Source organism: Lissotriton helveticus, chromosome 6 (assembly GCF_964261635.1).
Source record: "Lissotriton helveticus chromosome 6, aLisHel1.1, whole genome shotgun sequence".
Taxonomy (NCBI): Eukaryota; Metazoa; Chordata; class Amphibia; order Caudata; family Salamandridae; genus Lissotriton; species Lissotriton helveticus.
The window spans coordinates 1,200,285,705-1,200,305,640 of record NC_136067.1 but is presented as its reverse complement, the minus strand read 5'-3'; the positions used below and the strand labels follow the sequence as shown (position 1 = coordinate 1,200,305,640).

Below are 19,936 nucleotides of genomic sequence, written 5' to 3'. Positions count from 1 at the left end.
AGCAAGGGGTTCAGTGTATCCTAGTAGTGCGGTCAGGGGGTCTTCGGGAATATGTAGTCCCGTCATATGGTCTGCGCCTTTAGTACCTCTGACCAGAAGTGTTGAATGAGCGGGCAGTCCGAGGCTACGCGTTTAAAATCAGCACCCTCTCCGCCGCAGCGGTCACATCTGTCATTATCCCGAAGTCATAGGCGGTGCAATCACGCTGGTGTATAGTGGAGGCGATGCACATATTTATAGTGTATGATTCTAAATCCGCTGCTAGCGGAGACATCCCCCGTTTGCCTTCAGCAAAATGACCACTGCTCATCAGTGAGGGGATGTCCTCCTCCCACCTGCTCCTGGCCAAAGGGGGGGTCATACTCTCTGTCAGTTTGTATCGTGGGGTATAGTAGTGATATCACATGTGCGGGGGCAGTTTGTTGCAGGAGTGCATGTAGTGGGGGCATAAGGAGGGACTCATGTGGGAAATCAGATGCAATAGTTTTCACATTCTGACGCAGTCTGATATAGTAAAATCGCTCTGGGGGGGTGGGAGTTGTAGCGCTGAAAAACTCTCCCCTTGTGCGGAATTTTTACTCCAGTGTAAAGTTGTCCCTAGGTTTGTATAGCCAGCTTACAAAGGCGTCGGCGGCATCCGCCTTCTTGTGTCACCAGGATATCTTGTCGCCCGGGGAGAGGCAGGAGAGGGGAGTACAGCAGTGTGCATTGTATGAAATTAGCTAGATCATGCCAGGCGCTAGTGGTGCATTGGACAGTAGTGGAGGCGAGTCGCAGCGGGACTGCACGGGTGCTCAGGTAGGCTGTGCAGGGGGTGGGGGCCTTGTATCCATCTTCAATCGTGAGGTGGGACATGTAAGGGGGGGTTTCATCCAATACGCAGCAAAGTGGGCCTGTGCGCAGCTAAAGTATAACTCCATGTCTGGTATTCCGAAACCGCCTGCACAGAATGGGTGTGTGAGGGTGTCCCAGCGCAGCCTTGCTTGTTTCCCTCCCCAGATATATTAGCTTGGACAATATAACCATCTTTAGAAAGACTTACTTCTCTTCTCCCCCAGAACTAATACTTTAGCTATCCTAGAGTGGATCAAGAATCTGGACACTCTTAACTGCTCTCTCTCGCTGACTCTGTTAAGTCTCTTGTCATCACCCTAGATAAGAACGTTTCCATGGAAGAGCACATCAGTAACTCTGCCAAAGGAGTGCTCTGCACACTCAGACATCTCAAGAAAGTAAAGCCATGTATCCCCCAAGACATAGTGCAATCTCTTGACCTCTCAAAACTCGACTGCCGCAATTCCCTCCTTACAGGAACTCCTAAATGTCACCTGGCACCCCTTAAAGCTGTTCTCAAAACGGCTGCCAGACTATTCACAGGCACTACAAAATTTGAACACATCTCTCCTACCCTCAGTAGTCTTAAAAGGCGGCTTCCTATTGACCTAAAAGCTGGGGAACTGGGTTCGAATCTCGGCAGGGACGATCAACATTCCGTGATTCTGGGCAAATAACGTATCTCCGGATGCCTTACAAAACCAATGTGTCTGTCTGTATTGCAACTGGTGCTCATGTAAAGCACTCTAATACCTTTGGGGGAGTTCCAGCAATACAAAACTTCGGAAGATGCTTTTTTCAAGACTGCATCACCCACAAAGTGCTTCATACAAAAGCCCCTGAATACTTAGTGTAGCAATTCCTCCAATAAAGATGGGTGCAATCAAGTAAGTTGAATTCCTTTATTTCAGCAACTCTCCAGAGCAGCCGAACTCCAGCCACTCTGCCTTCAAACTTCGTTCAGCACTCCCATTCCAGTTTGGACTGCAATCCCTCACGGTAAGTGTTCTAAGCATGCGAGGGACTGTAGTTTACAAATCACAACATATGTTCTCATTTTATAACAATGACATGAAATAGGTAAATCTAACAATGAAAACACAATGAACCGGTTGGCACAATAAACTATATCCAAGGTTGCATAATCACAATGCTTAGAAACCAGAAATTCAAGAGCTGGAAGAACCAAAACACTGAGAAGCTCCAACGGTCTTCTTCTCATTCCTCCCAACTTCAAGAAGAATTCATCTCAGTCTCGCTTCTTCTCAGGTAATGCTCCAAAGATCTGGAACTCGCTAGCCAAAGATCTCTGCTACAATTCCTCCTTCCCCTCCTTCAAACATGACCTGAAATCTCTAATCCTCAACAGATAACTCAACATGCACAAAAACTGTTCTTCATTTCCTTCATTGATTACTGCCTTCTAGTTGGTCACATGACTTGCTCAATCGCCTTTTGGACCCTGATGCCTTTCTTCTCCATGTGCTCTGTGTTATAATTTGTGACTTTATAACCACTTTCTGCTGTACAGTCTTGTGACTTTCTCATTACGAATTTCCTCTTGTATTTCTTACATCTTGTAAACAAATGTATGTATTCTCATAACCTGCAAAGCGCTCTGAAACCCTAAGATCCAGCAGGTGCTACATAACATTCAAAAATAAATAAGTGGTGGGATGTCTATATTCAGCTGGGCAGAGTTGTGGTGGCTCAGGGTCGACCTGAAGGTGCAAAACCTACATGAACTAGACTACTCTACGCTTTGTTTTCTAAAGAGAAGCCACACTAGTTTAGGATTTGTAAAAGAGACTAGACAGAAAAATGTATGTAAACTTTAATCGCATATGTAGCATGGTAGGTGAATTCCCTGCTACAATACCTCCAATGACAATAAAGGTGCAGTGTTGCTGCAGTAACTGGGCATAGCCATTACTGTATTAGATAGCTGTTTATAGCATATGATGACCGAATTCCACTGGCTATGGTCAAGTGTTCCCTTCATAATTAAAATATTCAATAAATACATTTTAAAATAATGCTTGATGTTTATATTTCATTGGTATACAGATTTATCATTAAAAAAATCACTAACTTAATGTGTTGCTTATAGCTTCTTCAATTCTAATCTGTAGCAGGGTTCGGGTTGGTTAAAAACTGTATTCTGAAGATGTCATCTTTAGGGGATAACACTTCTGTGTATTAAAAACACTGGGTAATTAAAATGGGAGTACCAACACTTTGGAGAAAAATATTCGAGACGGGCATAGATAAGTATTATGCTGGTAAACCATAACATAAGTATTTGTAAAGCACATGTTTATCCAGTCAGGGTCTCATGGCACTGAATAACGGATGTTTATTGTACCCAACTCGAAGGTACTCTTTTTATCGAACTCAGATGGATGAAAGGCTGAGTGGACCCACCTGGGATTGAACCTGTGATCATGAGGTCAAACACAGGCCCCTACCTGCATTAGTTCACTGAGCCACCAGACCTGGGTAAAGTGAGCAATTTATTTAGACAGAAGGACAATCCAGGGGAAGGGAAAGGTAAACAGCAGTTTAAGAGAAGGTGGAGTATGGAGCCTCGCCCATAGATAAAAAAAAAGTTGTTCCAAGATTATTGTTAAATTCTAAAGAAATGTAGTAGTTCCAAGTTAAGTACTTCTAATTAATTTCAAAGTGATTAACCATCCCGAGAATATCACCTAAAAGTCTTAGTGCTTAACCACTCCACAAAAGGTTTAGAAATGAGTCTTCAGAAACTCTCAACAGTTGTACTGATAGAATGAGAATATTTAATACAGTGTAAGAAGGCATTATCAGCCAACTCAGCATTATTTCTTAGTTTTTTTTCAAGTATTCTTTATGATTCTGACTCAACAAAATTTTACGGATTTCTAACTTACCGAATTGGCCTGCTTCCTGGCTTGGTTTATCAGCTCTTTGATCTGGGAAATGTTTTTGCCAAGGTTGTCCTGAAGTTCCTTGATCGGTTTCAGCTTATCCAATAAACGATCTGCTTCATCCTCTAGGTTTTGCACTGTATCATCAGCTTCAGCAACTTTCAAAGGCAAACAAAACAGGCAGTCAAACAAAATAAAAAAGAAGGCAGAGGCAAAGGATAAAAACACGCATTGTTGTAAACAAATCTGGTATAAACCACAGTATGCCCGAATATTGTTAACAAAAATATTGTCTGACATAAATATCATGGCCAAGAGGCTGTTTTAAAAAAGATCACTCCATTATTATTAACTGCATGGGTGATATTTTTGTAAACAATATTTAGGCCACAATTATCTTGTACCTTACTGAAAAGATGACTGTTGCAGGGAAGACATGAAGAGAGCCAAGCCAGCACAAATGTGTGAGGAAGAAAACTTAATTCATGAATCCTCTCATCACAGCATCACCACAGATAATGTCCCAACTGTCAAAGCATAGAATATTTGATCATGAAGGTTCCAGCCAAGTGCTGATGCACTACCAAGGAGTTAAGGGACGAGGGAAGACAAATTACATGAAAACAGGCGGTGGGAGGGGTGAGGGGGATAAAATGAGCATGGGTGGAAAATCATTACACTTGCTCATGCACTCTCTGCAACAACACTTCCAAAGTAAGTGCTCTTCGAGTTTATTCCTTCTGGCAGCACCAATGGTTAGGCAGCAACTGCTGATCTCAGAATTCTCAGCTCCAACCTTCTATCCCTGGTTCTATCCCTTAGCATTCCAATAAAGAAAACCCAAAACTTACCTAAGCTACTAGGCACCGTTGATACTTGATAAAAATACTTTTAAAGGGAAAAGCAAAGCAACAATGTTGCTCACTAATTAGTAACAATTGTACAACTGTAAAGACTACAAAAGAAGGTTGTGAGCGGAAATGAGGGACTTAAGCTCAAATCTCTTCAATTTAATAGCTTTGCACAAAGCAAATAGAATGCATAATATATACCTAGAATATAAATCATGAACAGTTGACATCTGAAGCCATGCATTTCATTCAAGAAATTTATAGATGTATAACTAGGATGTAGTCACTATTATTTGGTCCATGATTTAGGGGCCCATACAAATACGGGTGACAACAGTGCATTCATCAAAAGTTGTTGGATGCCCGCAGTGGGCCCGACTCTCACACCCCTGATTCATGTAGATGTTGAGTATGACAGTACACCCAATGATTGAGCTGCCGTAAGGTCTACCATAAGGGCAAAACGTATGATGCACTAAATACCACCATCGAGTGGCAGAGATGAAGTTGGAAGTCCTGCCCTGTTAAGGCTAATGGGACGATTATGATGTCAGGCTGAATGCCTCCTCTCAACAGTTGGAATCTCCTCGACCGTGTCGGAATCCTTCCGATCGGCTGGGTTAATTTACAATCCGCCGGGCTGATTACAATATTCCCGGTCGGAACGAAAACCGTGCGGTCATTCCGAATCGGTTCTGACTGGCTCTTGGAGGATACGTGTCAGTCGGAACTGCATCGTACACCTTTAAGGACAGTGTTTCAGACCGTGCAGTTACGATGCCGATTTCCAACAACCTTCCAAGTCAGCCTGTCCGACATGTAAAGGCTGTTGATAAGTGACTTTGGGGACCCATGGCAGGGCTCCCTTCATCCTGTGGCCTCTGTTTGGGGGCCAAGGGGGTACCTAAAGGACCCCCCTGTAAAACCCTGTACTGTGTGGCAGGCAACGTGGGGTGCCCGCAACAGGGTGCAGAGTTTCACACACACACCCCATTTCCTCATAGGAGCCTGTGTTGTCGGTCAGAACACAGGCTTCCATTGGAAACAATGGTAATCTGACCAAACGGTGTTCAGTAACATCATAATAGGTCGGACGGAACCGCTGACCGCGAGTCGGTTGGTCCCGAAACAGAGACGGTGTCGGGCGGAATGTTTCCGCCCGACAGCGTAATCGGGCCCAAAGTCTTCCAAGGCCATATTTATTTCATTTTCTGTGCCTGGGACCTTTACACGCAGCATGGTTATCCAGGGCATGAAAAAACACAAAGTTGTCTCTAAGGCCCTGGTAGATAAATTACAGCTTATCAGGAAAATAAGTATTTGTCATTATACAAAAACACCACTTTTTGAAGATTTGTCATTAGAATTTGATAACACTTTAAATTGGTGGCTGATCCCATAAATAAGGACCTTATGGCTGGCTTCTTCAGACTTCCACATTATTATGGAGCTGCTGAAATAGCATGTATTTATCAACTGAGCACATACATCAACAGGCCCACAAACCCCAGTGCAAAATGTATTATAGTTATATGAATATTACATCTCAAGCAAATGCAAGCTTGTTGGGACATCATCAAACTTGCCACAGTGAAGTGATAGTTCTGGTATCCTTATCACACAGTCACACATTATAATCAACGCTTGCAATAAACTGAGCTAATGAGCTGAGTGTCAGGTTTCTTAGGGTTGATTTCTAAAAGAGATCACTAGTGGACTGTCATATGGACAGGCTGTTTAGGCTTGCCAGCCAGCACTATGAGTTGTTGCATTACGCTTTTTTGCATGGTTAGTGAAAGTCACTCCTGGTTGAATCAAATCAGGTTTAAGACAAATCAATAGAATTTTGTGTCATTCAATGTTCTACCATTCCTCAAAGATTTTGGTAGTTTGGTAGAGATAATTAAACTCCTAAATTCACTTTACCATCATGATTTTTAGGTCTTGCCTAGCCATGCACTGTCTCTTGGAGACCTTTTGTTTTCTATCATTTGGTTTAGAGACAGCTCATTGCTTACCACTGCTTGGCTTCACTGACACTCTCATTTGCTTGTTTATCATTTTGCTTGTTTATCATTGGTCAGCTGCAAAAAGCTTCCTTCCTCTTTGTGTGTTTGTCCCTCCCCTAGAATATGGACACATTACTTGTGTCCTTTGACTGCTCATTTTAGGTACTACTCTTTTCTTTGTGTGATAACACTCTACCAGAGGGTGTCTTTCTCAGCTGACTCCCTTGTGTACTTTTTCCTGCCCAGCCCTACATTTGCTTGTCCACAATCACCCTCCCTCTTGCCAATGTTGCTCACCCCCCAACTGCCCTCACTCCTAGTGTTGCTTGCCCCCTACCCACCATCCCTCCCTCCATTACTGCTTGCCTCTCGGCCTTAACAAAACAAAGTTTAATGATACGGAAACCACAGGCCATATCACAGCACTATTTTCCCGCCCACCCTTCTTCCATTGCTGCTCGAACATTGCCTACCCTCCCTCATTCTATTGTTTCTCCCCCTACCGACCCATCTGTTTTTCTGTTGATCACTACCAAATCCATCCCAACTCCTTCTGTTGTTCCTGGCCCCCCACCACTCTGCCGTAACAAAAAATAAAAAGTGATGGGGCACGGACACCGCTTGCCACATCATAGCCCTTTTCACACCCACCTTCTGTATTGCCTCTGCACTGCTCTCCTTCCAGCCAGCAATACACAATGGCTATGATGGGGCCAGAGATGACCACGTCACATCACTTTTAAAAAAAACTTTCAACCATGCTGTACAGCAACCGCACTGCTAGACAGCATTGCTAAATCATAAGCAAAGGCAATTCCTCGCATAGGCGAGAACTATTCGCTTAGCCAATGCTTGTTAAATGATTTTTGGACAGATGATTTAGGAGGATTGAATCATTTTAAAGCAGATTAATCGGACACATCTATTTCAAACAACCACAGCATAGAATTGGAAGTGAAAAGGATCAAATTATTAAATGCCTCACTTCATGAAACCCCATATCATTGCTCAATTCTGGAAAGATTAACCAAAGAACTATAACCCCATGAAAAAATAAAAGACTGTGAATCTATACAGACGTGAACCAAAGTTCATAGGATCTTACTTTTGTGACTGTGGTAACCCGGAAATGCACATTGTCAAATGTATTTATTATACATATCAATTGTGCTAGCAGTTTTCATTTTTCTAGACTGGCATTTTTTTTTCAGATTTTCCAAGACTTTTACTTGAGCCTTGGGCAGGATAAGTGGGATGGAAACACTCGGGGGTCTCTCAAAGGGGCTTGGCCAATGTAATTAGGGGTGTGGCTTAAAAAACGTAAGCTAAGAATCTGTGCTTAGCATAGTGTGCCACTTGAGCGGTATTTTGCTGTTTCTGTCGGTATGCAGACAAAATATCGATATTTAAATATCGATATACAATTATATCGAAGTTTAAATATCGAAGGGACATAATATAGAAGGTAAGTAATATCGATAGATTTAATATCGATATTAGTTATATCGAAGTTTGAAATATCATGTCAGTAATATCGATGTTACTAATTTCGATATTACTAATATCGATTTTTAAATTATTGTTGTGTATATTATTATGTATTTATTATGTTTTTAATTTATTTTTATGTAATTTAATTAAAATTTGTATTTTAGTACTGTAGCGGGTTGTGGGTTTATAGGGGAATAGGGTGGGAAGTAATTTAATTATGTTAATTTAATTATTAATTAGTAGGAATTATAAATTAATTTTAATTAATTGGTAATTATTTTTAATTAATTGGTAATTAATTTTAATTAATTGATTAATTGATAATTATGTTCTGTAGCGGGTTGTGGGTTTATAGGGGAATAGGGTGGGAAGTAATTTAAATGTAATTAAGTAATAATGTTCTTTAATTAATTGTTTTGTTAATTATATAATTGTTAATTAATTATTAAATGGTAATTAAATATTATTACATGGTATTTTTTATTAAAAAAATTAGGTTAAAAATATTTTGCTAATCATGTTTTTAACAATTATGTATTGGTATTTGTAAATGGTTTGTATTTATTTAATAGTTAATATTTTTATTATTTTAAAAAATACATTTATTTATAAGTTTGTTATTTTTACCCCTACGCTATCCAACACTTTCCCTACTGTTGCACTCTCTGGAGTTGGAATAGTAATTGTTACCCCTACGCTATCCTACACTTTACCTACTGTTGCACTCTCTGGAGTTGGAATAGTAATTGTTACCCCTACGCTATCCAATACTTTCCCTATTGTTGCACTCTCTGCAGTTGGAATAGTAATTGCTACCCCTAGGCTAGCCAACACTTTCCCTACTGTTGCACTCTCCAGAGTGGGAATAGTAATTTTTACCTCTACGCTATCCAACACTTTCTCTACTGTTGCACTCTCTGGAGTGGGAATAGTAATTTTTACCCCTACGCTATCCAACACTTTCCCTACTGTTGCACTCTCTGGAGTGGGAATAGTAATTTTTACCCCTACGCTATCCAACACTTTCCCTACTATTGCACTCTCTGGAGTGGGAATAGTAATTTTTACCCCTACGCTATCTAACACTTTCCCTACTGTTGCACTCTCCAGAGTGGGAATAGTAATTTTTACCTCTACGCTATCCAACACTTTCCCTACAGTTGCACTCTCTGGAGTGGGAATAGTAATTTTTACCCCTACGCTATCCAACACTTTCCCTACTGTTGCACTCTCTGGAGTGGGAATAGTAATTTTTACCCCTACGCTATCCAACACTTTCCCTACTGTTGCAGTCTCTGGAGTGGGAATAGTAATTTTACCCCTACGCTATCAAACACTTTCCCTACTGTTGCACTCTCTGGAGTTGGAATAGTAATTGTTACCCCTACGCTATCCAATACTTTCCCTATTGTTGCACTCTCTGGAGTTGGAATAGTAATTGCTACCCCTACGCTAGCCAACACTTTCTCTACTGTTGCACTCTCCAGAGTGGGAATAGTAATTTTTACCTCTCCGCTATCCAACACTTTCTCTACTGTTGCACTCTCTGGAGTGAGAATAGTAATTTTTACCCCTATGCTATCCAACACTTTCCCTACTGTTGCACTCTCTGGAGTGGGAATAGTAAATTTTACCCCTACGCTATCCAACACTTTTCCTACTATTGCACTCACTGGAGTGGGAATAGTAATTGTTACCCCTACGCTATCTAACACTTTCCCTACTGTTGCACTCTCCAGAGTGGGAATAGTAATTTTTACCTCTACGCTATCCAACACTTTCCCTACTGTTGCACTCTCTGGAGTGGGAATAGTAATTTTTACCCCTACGCTATCCAACACTTTCCCTACTGTTGCACTCTCTGGAGTGAGAATAGTAATTTTTACCCCTACGCTATCCAACACTTTCCCTACTGTTGCAGTCTCTGGAGTGGGAATAGTAATTTTACCCCTACGCTATCCAACACTTTCCCTACTGTTGCACTCTCTGGAGTTGGAATAGTAATTGTTACCCCTACGCTATCCAACACTTTCCTTACTGTTGCACTCTCTGGAGTGGGAATAGTAATTTTTACCCCTACTCTATCCAACACTTTCCCTACTGTTGCACTCTCTGGAGTGGGAATAGTAATTGTTACCCCTACACTATCTAACACTTTCCCTACTGTTGCACTCTGTGGAGTGGGAATAGTAATTTTTACCCCTACGCTATCCAACACTTTCCCTACTGTTGCACTCTCTCCGGAGTGGGAATAGTAATTGTTACCCCTACGCTATCCAACACTTTCCCTACTGTTGCACTCTCTGGAGTGGGAATAGTAATTTTTACCCGTACGCTATCCAAAATGTATTTAATGTCTTTTATTAGTTTTACATTGTTATTAATTGGTATTTATATTATTATTTTATGTATATAAATGTATTTATAATTTATTATATTTTCATTTATTTATAAGTTATTAGAGTTATTATTAATGAAGTATATACTATGTATTATATCTTTATTATTATTAGTTTTTATTACATTACTTATTAATTTTAAATATTATAATATATTTTTAACTATGTTTATTACATTTATAAGTATTATTTTGTTATTATTACATTGTTTGTTTATTAAAATCGAACGATATTTTCTAAAAAACAATATTTTTGACATCGATATATTTTTTATACTTACCTTGTTAGAGATAGGATCTCGATATTATTGTCATCTATATTTTTTGTTGCGATATTTTGGTAGGTGGATATTTTTGTAGTCGATATTTTGTCATAGATTTGTTTCTGTCATTGCATCCAGATATGATACAAGTAACATCATACCTACAATAAGTCAGGACTATTAGCTTTGTCAATGGTTGTTAGTTGCATAAGAGAAACAAGCAGCAACTATGGCTTGTATGTAATATTGAAAAAGCTTCCACTTAAAGCCCTGGTGACATCACAACAATATTGCTGCTCCTGAGTTTCAAAAGCAGAAGGGAAATCCAGAAAGAAAATGACTCTCTTTAGGGGGTTTCGCGTCCCCTACAACGCTCACCTGGCTTGACGTCATGCCGTAACTTCTCCACTAGTGAGAAGTGAGTAGCATGAGCACACGCACATCCATGTGCCTGCTGTCACGGCAGGATCGCCTGTGCCAGGGCACGCAACAGAGCCCGATAGAGACCCGTTTCGAGGTCCCCTTTGAAAAACTGCCGGTGCTCAGCACCGGTGAGACCCGGCCCACTTAAAGCCCTGGCTTTGGGGTCAATTTACATCACACTATAATGCAGAAATATGTCAGCGGATTGGCTGTCATATATGCAGTACCTACAAACTGCTAAACGTGTCATTCGAGGGTTATGTAAACTTGTGGGTTATCGAAGATGTACATAAAACAAGTCTTGTGCTGTAGAAATGGCTATGAGAGGACAGGCCCTAGGGCAGTGATACTTAAAGTACTGCCCGAGGTCCGCATGCAACCCTGCAACCCTCCTGACCTTCACATGTGACCCCTGGTCAAACATAGCACTGGGCTTCTGTGTACTCGACTCAGCACTATTATTAAAACATGCTAAACAGGCAAGCGTTTGTTTAGGGCCACCTTCCTTCTTAAAGACACCTTGCAGAAACAGTGCAAAATTATGATAAAGTCTCTTCAGAATTTAAAAAATGCATTTCATTAACATGCAGAACAGTTTCAACTTAGTACATCAGAATATCTGTGCATTGAGAAGTATTTTTTAAAGTGATAGTTTTCAAACATGAATTTATAGACATTCATTTTCCCTTCCATCCTGACAACGATGCCAATAGTGAAATGAGATGCAAGTTGGTTATTATGTACACTCTTTGAGGACTGGGTTCCTATTCTATAAGAACAATATTATAGTTTATCAAATCAAATACAGAAAAAGGTTTGTACAGCACAAATCCTGAATTCATGTATTTGCAGATTCTCATTGGTGTGATAATGAAGAAAAAATGGGGAAAGAGACATTTAAAAAAATACATAGGATGACCCAATCCCTGGGAAAATCTTTGAGTACCCATTTCCTAGGCCATAGGACATGGGTACTCAAACATTTTCCCAGGGACTCGGCATCCCCACTTAACCGGATTGGGTCATCCTATGCATTTTTTTAAATGTCTCTTTTCCCATTTACTTGTTAATGAGGCTTTGTTGTGAATCGCCTGGCCCCCATAGAGCAGAGTGTCTAGGAATGCCTCTTAATTAGCAGCAGTGCTTAGTGCCCACGACACACCCACCATTTGCAGGCAACACAGTACTGTGTCGGGACACACAGTTTGGAAAGCGCTGTCCTAGCGTAACGGTATGCATCGACAAAGAAAGAAAGAAATATATTGGATATATCGAAATATCACTCTATTTCATGTGATTAGCTTTTAGGTAAGTCTGTACTGCAGCAGAGATAGAACTTCTTTATTGGGAACAGGTTAATATTTATAATTTTTCATTTCCCAGTTCAATACTTTATTTATGAACATAAAGCTCTAAAAAATTACAAACTGAAAATGAGACGAGTAAGATTGAGATGAAACAGGTTGATCCAGAATCTATTTATTTCAGTGCCATATCTGAATATGAAGAAATCAGCATTATCTTAATTACTCCGCTAAGTACTTAAGTGCGTGGTTCACATTTCCCTCTGAAAAGGTTTAATGGCCGGTCCTGGTCTAAATTCAGCAGCCTTTGCATGGGCACCGAAAAAGGGCGAAAAGTTAAGTGTGAAGAGGAACTCATCGCGAGATGAGTTATTCTTAGTTCCGGGTGCGTTAATGCCACGGTTCAAGGATCTGTAGCTCTACATCCACTTCAGAAAATTACTTCCCCTAGTGCTTAAGAGAAGTACTAACCTCATGTCCATTATGTCCATTATGTTCATTGACGTGGCGCTGTACAAAAGCAACAGTCGCTTTTAACAAATGCCAGCAGCAATGACATTTCAATAATACACCAAAGTATGACAAGCAGAGAGGCAGCTGATTTTTTCTGTTAAGAGGTATATTTATCAAAAAATCACACAGAGCAGTGCAGCAAGCCACCTGGCTGCGCTGCGTGATAGCGGAAGGGCAGGTGTGTGCCTTATTTAGCTAATATAGGTTGCATTCCCCTCTTCTCCCTGCGCTGGCACACAATGTGCTGCCCAACACCAACGCAGGCAGCCTTGCACCATGGTGCAAACGGTGGCTGGTTGTAATTAGGATTGTTTTTGTGAAGGAAAGGACAATTTCCTGACCAAAAACAATCCCCTGAGGCATTTTCCTCTTTCTGTGTATGCGTGCTGCATTCTGCCGTACACATAAAAAGAGGAAAACGCGAGGCGAAATGAAGATATTTCTCCTTGTTACGCTTCACCTGGGTGCGGCATAGCATTTTAGCATATTTCCAGGTCTATCAGTAATGGTAAACCTGGGTATGTGTCAAAATCCATGGGTTGATGCATGGGAACACCCACGCTCCACCCAAGGAACGCCTTTCAGGGCAGATTAATGCAAAGTAGTGATTTTGCTTCATTGCGTTACTCCAGATTCATCAAGCCTCTCAGGGCCACACGAGGTGGCTTTGCGTGACTTGATAAATCTAACTTAGAAGTTGAGTTGCTCTTGCGTCCCGTTGCATGGCTCAAGGACAGCACAACGTTTGATAAATTTGGCCCTAAATGTTGAGATATGTTTGGCCATTAGCTATTAAATGGAGCATGTGGTTCAACTGCAAAGTGGAAATAAACATGGCACCAGGATCACCTAGGTTTTGGAGCTGAAAGTTCCCATGAGGGTCCTGATTACAAGTTCAGGGATACCAATCCTTTGCAAACATGTGTTTCCAAAGGAACCAGCATTATGAGTTATGTGATAATTATCACTCCCTCACAGTTTTCCTCCAGCTGATTTTGGCAGGTCAAATTACCTGGTATTTTTTGGGTTAAAAGGCCTGGAAAAAAGGTACAAAATTTGAATTTAGAGCTATATGTACGAAGTCATTGTACATTTCTGAACGGTGAGTTTTGCTAGTTCAGGCCATTAGGAAATGCAAAATGGTGTTTTGATATGTACGAAAGGCATTTGCGATGGTGCAATTTGTGATTTTCCTCACATAGAAATCACCTTGTTTGCATTTCTGATTTGGAAATCGCAAAATGGCCATTTAGGAAATGCAACTAGTATCAATGTGTTTCAGGTGGTAGCCAGGTGTAAACTTCAAAATGTCACCCGAAATGCATCTGGCTGTTTCAGAATGGCAGCTCTGTATGTCCCGGCGAGAAGGTTGAGGATTTTGGCAGGTAGGGAGAGGAGGAGGAAACAGGAGAGGATATTAAGGGTGAGGGTCATCTCGTTTGAACAGACTGAGGAGGGGATTTATTAGAAGTACTACTCAGAGTGTCTGAGTAGTTAGGTAATTTTGGATTGTACTGCTGAGGTACATCCTCAGCTACAAAATCCAACAGTCAGAAGCAATCCCACCACATGTGCATGTATTGTGTTGTCTTCACCTTTCAGCTTCTGGCAGTTACCAGGGAGTCATAGCAGTGGCAAGGGGGGTGTCACGAAGTACATTTTCTAGGTTTTTTCATAGGGTTTTTAGACATCATGTTTGGCAAAGTGAACCAATATGTGTTATTTCAAAACATTTACAAAACACAAAACTAATGCTTTATTAGGTAGCACAATTTACTTATGTTATTGGTTGTGTTGACGGCACACATATTGCTATATGTCCCCCCTCTACAAATACATTTATTTATAGAAACAGGAAAAGCACCCACTCACTCAATGTACAGGTAGTGTGTGATGCCTCATGCATCATAACTGACCTTGTAGACATATTTCAGGCAGCATACATGACTCCTTTATGTTCTGCCACAGTGGAATAAATAGCTGTTTGTCTCAGGAGGAATGTGGTGATGGCTCTTTATTAATAAAATGATTACAAACTCAGTTCATACAGTGTTTAAAGTATGTTTGTCAAATAATCTAATAGCTTCTCCTACTATTTAAGGAGACAATGCATATGCCTTGCACCCTTAGATACTGACACCATATTTGCATCCAAGACCAGAAGTAAAAGGTAGTACAACAGGGCACACAAAAAAACAAGATGAATAATTGAACTCAAGTTTGGAATCCTCAAATCCCATATTAGAAGCCTCCACAAGACTGGTGGAACACTACTCTACAGACCAGAGACCTGTTGCAAAATCATTGCCACAAGTGCTGTCCTCCATAACATAGCCATGAGGAAGATTCTTGACAAGGTCAATATAGAGCCACAATCAAACCCAGATGACAATCTACCACCACTTCAGAATCAGCAGAAGGGGACATATGAAGCAGAAGGTCTAGCACAGTGCACAGGGATCCCAAACAAGTATTTTTAAGGTAAGAAAAATGACAACATTTAAGAAATAGCTAAAAAGCATGATGGTAATGTTTTTGAAATACTGAAAGATAACCTTTCATTCAGGTTGTAACAATGTACTGTTATTGTGTATCATTAACTGTATCCTTTTAGGATGTCATTATTTAAACAAAGCAACAAATGTTGACAACACAAACATAAACTAGTTTCATACATATGGGTGTATGCAAAAGTAACTTTTTATGACCTCTGGTGTTGGTTGCCTTCCCGGCAGGATCTGACTGTGGAGTTGGGATATATCTGTTCCAGGTGTATGTCGACATGTTTGCCTTCTGTAGCATCCATCTGGCACAGATATGCCACTGAGGCTAAAGCTGTCTTCACTTTCATGTAGTGTTACAATGCTAGGGACAGACAGGTTATGTGTCTGAATTTCCCCCAGAGCTGTGGTCACTTGGAGCAGCCAGCATGCTACATCTTGGCAGGGGAGCCCCATGTAATTTTGGAAGTTCACAGTTCTCCAGGCAGGAGTGTTGGTGACTACTGCCAATCGATTGATTTTGTAAATGCACCATGGCATGCCATGTGCTGCATGTCTCTGCGATTTTGCATAGGTTGCTCCACCTCCATGGCAGCAATCTAATGCTCTTGACCTTTCTGCAATTGCAGCATTGAATGTGAGATGGTTTGCAGATGCCTTTTCACTGTAGTTATGTTTGGTTTGTATGTGCTGTACTGTGGCTATTGATTTCTCAAGGCCACCAAACAATTGAGAACTGTCTGACATGTCATCAGAGACACTATCATTGTGAACTGTTTGTTGTTGGACTCTACATTGCCTGTGTATCTGGCGCACATAAGAAGCTGTGTTTCTGATTTGTGGTGCTGCACCCCATCACCTTCCTCAAAGTCTGGTAGTAGTGCCATGTTTGCTCTCCTAGTAGTAGGTGTGGGAGTTATGGATATACAATAGCAATTGTGCTGTCCTCAATTTCTATTTCTGTGTCAATTGCTTCATTGGCCTCAATGGTTTCAGACACGTCTTGGGTGTGATCTGTGGAAATGTATGTATATAATTGTTGTAAATAAATGGTCAATAAGTTTGCATAATATTGTTAAAATATGTTTTTGACATGAAGATGGTATATAGCTATGTGTAGCTTATTAATAGACACCCAGTACACCATATACTTTAGTTCTACTACAACTTTCATAATGCATTGCCAAATTACAGGAAACATCTAAATGGAGGTATAGTAGCTAATATGTTGTACTTGAAGACTTACAAACAATATACCATGGGAACATTTATACAAGAACATGATTTACCTCGTTTGTAGCCTGCAGGATTGGAGGTGTCAATGTCTGACACTCTTACCACACTTTCAGGTTTAAGTGTCCCCTAAATAAGTGATTTCATTTCAGTTGGCGGAGGATGTTTGGAGGGACCACCACTTGTGCCACTAGCCTCGAATATCCAGCTGGCCACCTTCTCTTTAGTTTGGGATCTTAGTTCATACCAGCAAACAAACTATCTAAGACTGGTAAACACGCACCCGGGAATTGTACCCTTGAGGACATTGACGATCTAATTGAGGAGGTTGAATTAATTCTCAAACAAGGTAGCAAATTGCCTGAAAGCAAAAGGACAAGCACACATTTGACACAATTCTACAAGAAAAAAGTTAATTCAAGCAATATTGGTGATATAGAAAAGCTGCTTGGATCTCCCTGTAACCTACTGGGAGCTCCGGCTCCTTTTTTAGAGGGGCCATCTCTGAATTGATTAAAGGGAGGAGCTGTCACCTACCACACTTGCATATCAAAAAGGCTCTGCCTTAGCAAATCCACAAAGGGGTTTAGACTAGTATTTTGCACCCCCAGACAAGTAGCAGAAAGGTCAGGGAAGCATGAAAGCTTCAAAGCTGACACGAGGTGGAAATAGTCGACCCTCAGACTCAACTCGTCAGTACATCTCTGGATCTGTGGAGTACTCAGAAGGACTGCAGTTATACTCTGCTTCAACTAGCACTGCTACACTGCTGCCCTGCTAGTCTGCTGACCAGCTGCCTGGGTGAGGACTGGGCCTGCATCTTGAACTCAGGACCACCAGAGTGACTCCACATGCTAGTTGGCTGGACTCCTGATCAGAGCCTCAGGGATGGAAAAGGCTCCCACCACCATGATCCCAGCACCTGGACTCTGCCTGCTGTGTGTCGTGCCCTGCATATGGTGAAACCCCAGTCCTGAACACTTGGACGTGGGCCAGAAGATGCCATGCCAGTCCAGCTGTGGTTTCTTTGACAGCATCAACTCAGCAAGACGCGTCTCCTTGCAGATCTGCATCTGTACCGCTGCTTTGCTAAGTATCCTGACACAGGACTTCGAATTGCATTTCTTCATTGACAGCATCTTTGATGACAATGCAGGAGCTCACATTGCAGTCCGTAGCTCCTAGGAACCACAGCTGCATGATGCATCCCCGACACAGTACTTTGCATTGCAAGCCTTCATTGACTGCATCATCAATGACGATGCAGAACGTCACTTTGCATGATACGTCAATGGCTTCATGGGAACAGTCACTGCATGATGCATCTCCAATCCGGAACCTTGCATCAAAGCCTGCAGTTCATCTGAACTGCCACTGCAAGATGCATCCTCAACGTGGGATCATATTATGCTCCACAACCAGGATTTTAGATACTTTAAGGGCCTTAATTGGTCTGTGTATGTGGGCCGGGCTCTATTGTGGTTGGTCTGAACTTGTGATAATAATCACATGTTCATGAGATGAATGGACAGACATCTCCCACCATTTCAACATTAACATTATTCTGGTAGCAGGTCATACAATGATTTGAAAGAAATAACGGGTATAATGGGGGGGGGGGAATGATATAGATCCTGAGCAACTTAATGAGGCCTGTAACGCAAAGATTAGCCAATGTATATATCACAGAATAAAATAAAGCAAAACAGTAACTTTTGAAACACTCTGGCTGTCGCTGCCATTTGCAGCTACCTTGAAGTGCGGTAATGTGAACAGCAAGAGGATACTACAGACATGGAGAACACAGGCTGGTGGGGCTCCAAAGGGATATAGGGGGAGGGGTGAACCCCTAGGAAATCCACCCTGGAGAGCGCAGTGTCTCTTGTAAATGTCTGACGATGAAGTGTTTGTAAGCAAATGGGTTGATCAAAGGTACAATCTGGCCAGCGGTCCGACTCACCGTGGGATGTTCTGTAACCTAGGGGGGGGTTTCAGTCTGTTGAACAGTTTAAGAACATAGGTGTCCCACATTGTAGCTGCTCCACCTCCGCCTTACAACCTATGATCATGTATCATGGTGTCCGCTACTGACAAAGCCCTTTTTTCTGAGTCACTCAAAGCCAGCAATCGGTGGGGGGGGGATGAAGTGCATTCCAAGCCATGGTAAGTAATCACTTAAAGAGGACCAATGCAAGAACAACTAGCTTCAGGTAGTGTTTGGTGCGTTTAGTTCATTTTGTCACCTGCAAGAGACACAGAAGCAGGTCTAGTGGCAGCTGGATATCGATCGCTTTCTAAACATGTTCCATCACCTGGGTCCATGTGCGCATCAATGGAGCATCTATGTGACCACATCTCGGGCACACTGGGACATCGCCGGAAAGATTTTGTGCAGGCGGTGCAGTGTAAGGTAGGTTTGATGCAAGTAATTGAATTGCGTGAATTTTAAACAGGCTCGCTTCACCCATTCTAAGGCCATGGTTCACTGCTTGGTGGTCATTTCTGTATCCAAGCAGTGATCCCATTTGGGCTTGACCAGGTCAGAAATTCACTTCATCCCCCCTGTAGTGCCGCGTATAGTACCAGAAAGCGCTCAACGGCGTAGCCCATGTGTTAAGAAGCACTGCAAACCCAAGTGAAATGGCAGCTCAGCCGGCCCTGGTGCCCACATGTCCCAAACCGCCACGCTAATTGCAGTGTGCAAGAAAAACACCTGCCCCAAGCTTGTATAGTTCCTGCAGTCCCTGAAAGGAGAGCAGAGTAGGTCACCCATTTTGGTGAGCCCAGCTTTTCGTCAGAGAGAAGAATTGTGAACCCTCAGAACATTTTTCATGGCTGGCACTCTCCAGAGGGGCAGCTATGGTGCATAGGGGATCGATGCACGTAAGGGTTGAAAATATCGAGATTTTCAAAAGAAAAAGAGGGAGGGACTGGGAGCAGATAAAGTTCCAGTACCCATGCTTCGAAGCTATATTCAAATCAAATAGGGGTAACTATTCCTATAAATAAGAGATAGGGAACAACTACCTAGGTTCTTGAGAAGACCTTAAGAGCAGTCAATACGACTGTCTCTTGTGGCCCTCACACACCATAGGAATGTCATGCTTCATCATCAAGAGGATTGGTCCTTCGAAGTGTCACTTTAGCAGAGGTCTTTTTGCTTTACTGTTGTATGATGAGTGAGTGGAGTCCAGGTGGGTAGGTTTGTGA

At 41.7% G+C, this 19,936-nt stretch overlaps 1 protein-coding gene across 7 annotated transcripts in view; it reads right to left on the bottom strand.

Annotated features, from left to right (window-relative positions):
* Nucleotides 1-19,936, bottom strand: part of LAMA2 (laminin subunit alpha 2) — a 3,430,794-nt gene that overhangs the window by 472,592 nt on the left and 2,938,266 nt on the right. For all 7 annotated transcript variants that reach the window (XM_078648920.1, XM_078648921.1, XM_078648915.1 and 4 more), the window contains one exon: nucleotides 3,744-3,898. In XM_078648920.1, coding sequence (XP_078505046.1) covers nucleotides 3,744-3,898 — 155 coding nt within the window. The remainder of the gene's footprint in view (nucleotides 1-3,743; nucleotides 3,899-19,936) is intronic.